We start from the raw sequence: 9,761 nt of genomic DNA on the forward strand, positions 1-9,761 counted from the left end.
GTTACTTGCGGCAAGGTAGCGGAGGGGAAGGACTACGACGATGCGGTGACTTCAGTGGAAGTGGAAGGCAACGAGAAAGGTGGTGTTGATTCAGAGTATATATGGACAGATAGAGGAGTATCGTTGATGGAAAGGTGAGAGCAATGTGTGTGTGTGTGTGGGGGGGGGGGGGGTGATGTCATGGATGTTTCAAAGAGAAAAGGTGGAAATTGTGTTTTTTGGTTATATCAAAAGGAAATTTCGCGAAAATAAATGGTTCAACAGGTTTATATGTGTCGAGTGATTCAGAGATATATTTTGGTGTGCTTATTGGTTCAGAGATACTTTTTAACCTATCTAAAGTTCTAAACGCCCCAAGTGCTTAATGACTTAGTGAATTTTTTTAATTGAATTGTTAAGAAGTGAAACAAACTACTCTAAATATTATAGTCTCTAGAAATAAATAAATATCATATACAAGAAAAAAAACCCAAATAAGACAAATAAATAACGTGTTAGTCATGTTGTTTTAATACCACTAAAAGCATCCACAATTATGAGTTCAATGAAAAAGTTGAATGATATGACAAATCTAGGTGTCATTAAATAGATGAAACTTTACCACTATGAGATGTCACATTAACATTTAATAGATTTGGAATTTAATGACTACTGAACTCTTAAATGTAAAAAATGAAAGTTTTTAGTTCTTAAATATATACTATCAATTACCTTTTGTAATATTTTATTGAATTTTATAGAGTTCAATGCATTGTAAGAAAAAATGATATAGTTGTATGGATTGTAGAAAGATGATGTGACAATTATTAAATTCTATGGAGTTCAATGCATTGTGAATGCATTAATTTTAAATTCAAATATCATAATTAGTGTACTATATAGTATATATAAGGCTGGTCGGTATACCCATAACTGCACACTATGGTGGCTGAGGTGGCACCGCAGTATGCGGTGAACACAACACCGACCCCTCAGTTGCACCACGGTAAGGATATCGCATATGAAGCTACAATTTTTCTTTATTTTTAACCGTTGGAGTGTGTGTATGTATGTAGTAAGGTGTGCTATGACCCCTCCACTTTGTGGGGTGAAGGAAAAAATGATATCACTGAAATAGTATGGTGAATATGATAACATCCTATGAACTAAGATTATATGAATACACCTCTAATACTAACTATATATATATATATATATATATATATATATATATATATATATATATATATATATATATATATATATATAGAGAGAGAGAGAGAGAGAGAGAGAGAGAGAGAGAAAATTAAATATTATCTTACTTTTTGTTTCTATATATCCTACTACCCAATGAAATGGTGACATGTGTAACATTTAATGCTTATTTAATTAGATTTAATGATATTTTAAGATACTAATATGACACATGTCACCATTTCATTGGGTAGTAGGATATATAGGAACAAAAAATAAGAGGATATTTAATTTCTCATATATATAATTTTCTCTTCACCGTTAAAAAGAACTACATAACATTAGTTGTAGTAAGAGTTCATTGATAAATGAATTTCTGTTTTTCTTTATTTTATACAAGCTAAAACACATTGATGGGTAGGAGTGAACAAAAACTGCACCACAACTAAAGTTAACCGCAATAAAAACCAATGGTGGAGTTTTCTGTTTTTCAAAAACCGCAAATTTGCGGTGCGGTGCGGTTATTAGTTTTTAAAAACCGCACTGCATCGCATATATTATATATAATTTTTTTATTAATTATTAATATATTAAATATTAAAAATAAACAAGTTTCATGGATGAAAGATTGATAAAATACTAGAAGACAAAAGTGTTGGTTTTTTGTTATGTTTAACTTTGAAAAATGGTGAAATTAGACAGTTCTAAGATATATACTATTAATTAGTATTGATTTGATATTTTAAAGATATTACTTGTTTGTGATTTAAGTTGATTGTGATTTTTTTATCATTACAAGTAATATGTTTGGACTCTTAAAACCGTTTGAGCTCTAAACTATGGTTAAAAACCACACAAAATAACTGTACCAAATCAATGCGGTTAATAACCGCAGCACCAAAAAATCCAAAACCGCACCGCAAAAATAACCGTCTAATCGCACCGCAAAAATAACCGCACCAAACGGTTTTGAAAATAGATTAATCGCATTTGTGGTTAGTGGTGAGGTTTTGGCTAATAACTGCATCGAACCGCACCGCGCTCACCCCAATAATTGTTAGTAAACACCACACGATATTATATTATTTCCAATTTTTAATTGTGTTGATATATGCCACGTCATCATAAAACCCACACACGAAATAAAGAAGAAAAAAGTAAAAGCAATTTCCCCCAAACCACTTTGAATGTTAAAGAAACCCTGAAACCCCGTTTCCATTACAAAAGCAGTCTACACTCACACTCTACACCACTCTGTGTGTCTCAACGGCAACACCAGCTGTCCTCCTCGTTAATGGCGGTTTCAATCTCCGTTCTCGTCGTTATCGTGTCCCTTCACCTCATGGCCTTCGTCCTCGCCATCGGCGCCGAACGCCGCCGTAGCACGGTACTCAATTTTCTCAATCCCTCCATGTACTATATCCGTAATTGAAGCTCGTAATAGTACTAGCATCTTATTTATCATCCGTTTACTAATTATTAGGCAAAAGTGGTGCCGGACCAGTACGATGAGTACGATTACTGTGTCTACGCCTCCGATGCGTCGACGGCGTATGGTTTGTCGGCGTTTGGGCTGTTGCTCATCAGTCAGACGGTTGTTAGCGGTGTTACCAAGTGTTTATGCTTTGGTAAAGGTCTTGTGAGGGGTAGGTCAAAGACTATTGCGATCTTCTTCTTCATTTTCTCCTGGTAAGTTTCATTAATTCATTATTAATGCAATCATATCATCTAGAGTTCAATTGAAATACAGTTTGAATTGTATCCAGTGATCTTCAATTTGCCGATTTAGTTTCTCGTTAGGGCAAAGTGTGGGTCCTTGATGTGCTTTACTTGTCACTTAGCAATGAGTAGTTGAAACAAACTCCGGATATTTCACGTGTTGGGAATATTAGGGCTACACTGCCAACGTTTACTCCACATGGAAAGTATAATCTATCTGTTTCGACTTTAATCGATCTGATTATCTCATTATAATGTAATTAATGCTACATTATTCAATTCCAATTCCATGGTGATTGAATTCCAATTCCAATTCCAATTCCAATTCCAGTTCCAGTTCTTATCTTCATCTTTTTCTTACAATGTCATAACAAGAAGAAATGAAAGTAGGATGCTATAAAGAACAAATGACCAAAAGTACATTGCTATTTCTTGCATATAACCCTGTGAATCCTACTCCATTGTAGGATCAGTTTTCTTGGGGCAGAAGCATGTCTACTTGCAGGATCTGCTAAAAATGCTTACCACACTAAATACAGAGGCATCTACCATGTAACAGATCTGTCATGTGAGACTTTACGTAAAGGTGTGTTTGCTGGTGGGGCCGCGTTGACTTTTCTTTCAATGGTGGCTTCGATTGTCTACTATGCGGTCCACTGTAAGGCGGACACGGGTGGATGGGAAAAGCACCAGAATGAAGAACTAGGTATGACTTCGTCTGGTTTTACCGGGAATCAGGGTCAAAATGCTGGTCAATTTGAAAAGCTTTGATTAAGTTAATAATTTCGTTAATATTATTTATATTATAGAAAAAGAAAAGAAAAGAAATATGAGATTTGAGAGTTGTGTTTAAGGTTATTATATTAAGATTAAATATTAGTGATTATGTACAACTTTTTGATGTTTGAATGTGTTGATGTTGATTATGTACATGAATGTTCATGTGGTTGTGGTATGTTTGATTTGGAAGCAAAACATTCATTGGTGGGAATTAAACGTCCCTCAAATTCATATGTTGAGGGATTGGATTTGTTCGACTGGTAACTTGTCTCTAAATTAGGGGTGAACATTTGGACCGTACCAGACCGGTTTTACAGTAATTGGTGGACCTTGGACTGGACCTGTTGAGGCTCAACAGGTCCAGTTACCAGTTCTTGGACGTAAAAGTGAGCATTTGGACAGGACCGAACCTGTTTTGCAAAAATTGATGGACCTTGGACCGGACCTATTGAGGTTTACCAGGAACAGGTCCGGTCTGTTGAGGTTTACCAGGAATAGGTTTGGTCTGTAGGTCCAAATGCTTACCCCTACTCTAAAAGCAACGCAAAGGAAATGTTGGAATGTTGCGTGCGCCTATGACTTATTGGGTTATTTGTTCATTCCAAAAATGATTTTTTTTTAAAATGCTTTTGAAACGCAACCATTTATGATAGTAATATGTGACATGTAATTTGTAAAAGTACAAGTTCTCTATGTTATTCCTTGCAATAAATCTTGTTTATTGAATGCTTTAAGCCGTTTTCCAAAACTTTACATGAACAAAAATACAAACTATTATCATTTCAATTATTTTAGTATTCATTAAAAGTAAATTATACCAAAATCAAACAAATTTACTAAATAACGATATGAATGAGTTGTCATTCTTTTTTCTTGCAAGTAATAACTTTTGGCCAGATGAATACATATGAATAATTGAACAAAGCTAAATAAAGTAAGAACAATTATGAGTTTATTTATTTATGAAAAAGAAAAAAACCAAACCAATATAAAAATTAAAAATGAAATAAAGTAAAAACTATTACACACACCTTCCATTACTTGGCACATGTTATAAAATGGTATAAAGTATAAACTATTACATACTCCTTCCATAACTTGGGACATGTTAATTCTAGAGACAAAACTCCAAAGTCATCCCTTCCTTTTGCAAACCTTTCTTAATTACAAAGATTGGAACCTACTTTTTACTATAAAAGTGGCATTTTATCTTATTCTTTTTGGCACAAATCGCATATACCAACTCCCAAAATACATCAATCTTGTCCACCTCAATAAGACAATAACAATGTCATTATCGCAGTCTTCCGATTCAGACGATCACCACATCCACCAAAATAATGCAAAAACATTCAAAAGATATTTTCATTCCTTCATTGGAAATGGCCCTGGTATTTTATAGAAAAACTTAAAACACATTGAAGCATTCAACAAATGTGTATATGTTCTTAATTATCATTTATAACACAAAGTTTGATGTGCACCATTTCAGTAGCAGACGTTCTTTTATGGAGAAACACAAGAGTATCGGCATCACTTTTACTTGGGACTACTACAATGTGGTTTCTTTTTGAGGTTTATGAATATAATTTCGTTTCTCTTCTTTGTAACCTCGCCATTATCGGCATGTTGACAATCTATGTCACATACACCATGGCCAAATATACTCAATGGTAAGCTAATTACTTTGACATATATGAAAACTATTAGTTGTTATATGTTAATTTAATCTTTTTTATTATACAGGGATCTTCCCGATTTTGAAGAAATCACCATACAAGAAGCAGCATTTAAATGGTTATATAAGAAAACAAACCGATTGTTGCTTGAATTTTACTATACAGCAAGTGGAGAGGATCTCATTCGGTTTTTCATGGTATGTGTGAAACTTATGTTGAACTAAAAATGATTAGATAAAGTTTTGACGTTAAAATTCATCTAATGTGCTATTTTTTTGGTTCTTTGTAGACACTGATATCGTTATGGATGATATCTGTTATTGGAAGTCATTTCAGTTCTTTGAACCTTATATACCTTTGTAAGCTTGAACATTTGTCTTTTTCAAAATTATTAATAGATTTAGTTGTACATATGGATAATGGATTCATCTTTTTTGTAGGTTTTCTTTGTGTTGGAACCCTACCGGCTCTATATCAACGATATGAGAAAGAAGTTGATTATCTTGTAAGCAAAGCGATTAGAGACATGAAAATTGTTTTGAAACAATTTGATTCTAATGTTCTTAGCAAGATCCCAAGAGGAAAAGTGAAAGAAAAGAAACGCAAATAAACTGCAAAGGCATGTTAAATAAATTATCACAGAAACTTGTATATATGACCGTTTGTGTATAGATATATCATAAAGTATAAGTTAAAGATGTACACGTGACGTTGATACATATGTAAATCAAATACAATATCAATGTTTTCTTCCCAATATTTCACCATTATTTGCGTAGCTAGCAAGAATAGTTCAATCTTTGTTTATGAAATGATGTGCCTATTTTCGTGTAATAGTGCTTCTCATTCCAAACAATAAGTACATAAGTTGAGATTTTTATTCAAAAATTGTTTAAAAAACATAAACATAGCAAAGGAAGACTTAAGATTTGAACAAAATAAAATTAGTTTTATTCTCACCAAAAGATCATTTTTGCAAGACTAAGAAAGATTAAAACAACCATAGAAGGAAAATGTTACAACTTTTGAAGACTTTGGTTTATTTTTGGCAATTAGGACGTTGACGAAGATGACTTTAAGCTCCAAAAAATAAGCTTTATAGAAGTATCCACCAAGCAAGAGTAGAACCATCAATATATGCTAGTATAACACTTGTAGAATGCTGTTCTTAAGCTTTAAGACACATTCCAAAATATGTCTAAAGAGAACCAACACTTAAGCCTTCACTTGTAGCACCAAATTGCAAAAAAGAAGAAGAGAATAAGGGGCTTGATCTCCGAATTTTGACATCCCTCTAGAGAGCATATCGCTCTCGGTTTTGAGCTCGAATGAAAGGAAAACATGCAAGCGAAAAACTAGCTTAAACTCTTGTCTCATACCTGTAACACCCGATCCATGATACGTATTTAAATTCAAGTATTTTTCATGTTTCGCCCTGGGACTCGGCGAGTTAGAGGCCCAAGTCATCGAGTAGACTCGACTTTGGAGTCGAAGGTTTAGTGACCTACTCGACGAGTAGGAGCTGTCTGGATGAAACCCTAATGTTAGGGTTTGCATCCTATTTAAACGTCTTATTTTGCCTCAACCCAACCCCCATCGTCCTTCCCAACCCAGAGAAACCCTAACTCGAAACCCTAAGCCCCTTTTGAGTGTTCTTGAGCTTTTTGGTGACTTTTATGTGCATTTGAAGTTGAAAGAGAAGAAGAAAGCTTGGGAGTTCAAGTGGAAGCTAGTAGATCCAATGGTTTTGCTTCATTTTCAGTCCATTCAAGGTAAAAAGCTTGAACCTTGACCATCTATCTCCTAAATCTTGTTTTGGGGCTATTTTCTACATTTTCTAAGCTTTTGAGAGGCTATACTCGGATTTGTATGTATATTTGGAGTTGCACTTCAGATCTGGAACTATTGAGGGTTCCCATGGCATAAAGGTGCCAACTTTATGGCCTTGGGAGACCCATGCAACATATAAACCCCTTTTTATGGCTTTTTGAGCCAAAGGCCCCATGCATGGACATCAAGTTTGTAGCTTTACGTATAAAATGGACCCTAGGAGGCCAGATCTATGGTTTTGATGCGTTAAGACCCATTATAATCGACTGAATAGTTTTGAACAAAGAGGGACTCGATGAGTCACTTGGGTGACTCGGCGAGTCGAGTCGCATTTTCCCCAAATGCCTTCTGGAAATGGTCTTTGGTTAAGTGGAAGGAACACTCAGCCTGTTAGGAGTTTGTTATGGACTTGAAGATCGAAGGACTCGACGAGTTCAAGGAGGAACTCAGCGAGTTCAAGGCAATGTCCCAACCACATGAAGATGGACTCGACGAGTTCAAGGATGAACTCGACGAGTCATAGACTAAACACCTTCATATGGATGAAGATGAACTCGACGAGTTCAAGGACGAACTCGACGAGTCGATTGAAGATAGTTCGATGTGTTGTTGAAGGCAAACTCGTCGAGCTCTTGCTAGACTCGACGAGTAGGGACGAGATTACGACATTTTGTGGTCATGGGGACTCGGCGAGTTGGTGGACCAACTCCGCGAATCGAGTCAACCATATGTTGACTTTGACCAAGGTTTTGACCTTGAATTTGACTGGGACTTGAGTGACCCTTGTAAGGGTTATGACTATGAATTGATAACTTAGAAAAGTTGTCGTATAGGGATTGAGGAGTCGATGAGAGTCGATTTTCAGACCGAGGACATTGCAGGCACTACACGACATTGAGGTGAGTTACCTTCCGGTAGAAGTGAATCTAAGGCACCAAGGTCGACCCACTAGTAGTTGATTACAGTAGAGATGATTGTCTATGTGATAATTGTCTGGTTGCTATTATTAGATGTGTTCTATGTGCCAGTATGATATGTTCTATGTGCTAGTGGTAGTAGGAAGAAGAATAGTCCCTAAGTCAGTCGTTAGGACCGAAGGGTAGGCCGGACACCCCAAATATGTCTGACAGCCTGATTATGATATGCATTATTATGTGATAGTAGTAGGGGTGAATTAGTCCACGTAACCGGGTGAGATAGACTGGAGGGTAGGCAGGCACCCCCAGAATGGTCTGACACGGGTAGGTCAGCACCCCAGAATGGCTTGACATGGGTAGGTCAGCACCCCATAATGGCTTGACACGGGTAGGTTGGGCACCCCAGAACTGCCTGACAGTATGTATGATTGTATGGTATGTGGTATGATGGGGGAACTCACTAACCTTCGTGCTTACCGTTTTTAGTTTTGGTTTCAGGTACCTCTTCAGCTAAGGGGAAGGAGTCGGCAGGGTAGCAATGCATCACACACATATGATTTCCGCTTTGAGAACCCTGTGATTGTACTCTGACATTTTACTATTTGATGTTATGGTTTTCGAGACTTGTGATTTGTGACTTGATGGTTTGTGTAGGGTTTCAAAGCACTCCATGGATGATGTCAATGGGCCCTTTTGATGAATTCTAGGTTAAAAGCCCAAGATTTGTCTTTTCCCTATAAATAGTCATGTATTATTCACAATTAGGGTTAAGAGAGTGAGACAAAATATAGCCGCCACGTGAGGTTTCTTATATAGTGTTAGATTCTTTAGTCTATGCTGAAAGTGTAATTTATTCCTCTTGTTTGAATAAATCGAGTGATCATTCGATCTAATCTTCATATTTGTGTTTGTTCTTATTTTCCGCATCTTGTTCATCAAATCTCAATTAGGGTTTTCATCTCAACAAGTGGTATCAGAGCGGGTCTTTGAAGGTCTATTGATTTTTGAAGTATCGGTTCTTGGTTTGATCATTTTCTGCACAAGTTATTGAAGATTATTGGTATTTTGGCGTCTTGGAATCAAGATTTTTGTTCGATCTACTGTTCATGGAGACTTATGTATTCTGTTACTGTTCATCATGGTAATTCCAATCCGATTCTCATTTTGTTCATCTTTTTCTATGGATCCAATTTGTTTTATACTCAAAGTCTTTTGATTCAAGTATTATCCATAAATCTATACGTTTTTGCCCAAATCACGAGTTACTGCTCATATCGTGTATTTGATTCAGTGTGGCCCATATTACAATCTGATATTGTTACTGTTCATATCGTTTATTTGAGCCCATCACTTCTAAATCATTTGTTCCAATTCTTCCTTGTTCATATACTTCGTCTGTTTATTCTTGACTTTTGATTGAACTTTCATTAAATTAGTATTCTATTTTGGGTTTCCTGGTCGAATGAGTTGATCGATTATTGTTTTCACCATTCAAATCCTCGTGTTAATCGATCATATAATTCAAATCGTGTTCTTGATTTTTCTTGATTATTAGCTTTCTTGTTCGATTGAAGTTGTTGTGGTTCTCCGATTTGATTAATCAATCCTTGTTCTTGAATCGACTTGAGTAATTCATAAGTTTCAGTTTAGTTTTGACTTGGAT

The 9,761-nt window shown here is 35.7% G+C and overlaps 2 protein-coding genes across 3 annotated transcripts; both read left to right on the forward strand.

Moving 5' to 3' along the window:
• The first annotated feature begins 2,344 nt into the window (after window positions 1-2,344).
• On the forward strand, window positions 2,345-3,822 carry LOC145070766 (aerobic coproporphyrinogen-III oxidase (DUF1218)). Its single transcript, XM_079017727.1, has 3 exons — window positions 2,345-2,560; window positions 2,657-2,862; window positions 3,360-3,822. The coding sequence occupies exons 1-3, from the start codon at window positions 2,468-2,470 to the stop codon at window positions 3,661-3,663; spliced, it is 603 nt and encodes a 200-aa protein (XP_078873853.1). The 5' UTR covers window positions 2,345-2,467; the 3' UTR covers window positions 3,664-3,822.
• Window positions 3,823-4,883: 1,061 nt separating this feature from the next.
• LOC145068891 (reticulon-like protein B9) lies at window positions 4,884-6,108 on the forward strand. 2 transcript variants are annotated; one of them, XM_079015857.1, is made up of 5 exons: window positions 4,884-5,063; window positions 5,165-5,345; window positions 5,419-5,548; window positions 5,641-5,710; window positions 5,792-6,108. In XM_079015857.1, exons 1-5 carry the CDS (start codon window positions 4,961-4,963, stop codon window positions 5,959-5,961), a joined length of 654 nt encoding a protein of 217 aa, XP_078871983.1. In that variant the 5' UTR covers window positions 4,884-4,960; the 3' UTR covers window positions 5,962-6,108. The 2 variants fall into 2 exon arrangements, with proteins under 2 accessions (XP_078871983.1, XP_078871984.1); XM_079015858.1 differs by having other exon boundaries at window positions 5,168-5,345.
• The last annotated feature ends 3,653 nt before the right edge of the window (window positions 6,109-9,761 follow it).

The sequence above is a fragment of the Lactuca serriola genome, chromosome 8 (genome assembly GCF_051521515.1).
Source record: "Lactuca serriola cultivar US96UC23 chromosome 8, Lser_US96UC23_V15, whole genome shotgun sequence".
Taxonomy (NCBI): Eukaryota; Viridiplantae; Streptophyta; class Magnoliopsida; order Asterales; family Asteraceae; genus Lactuca; species Lactuca serriola.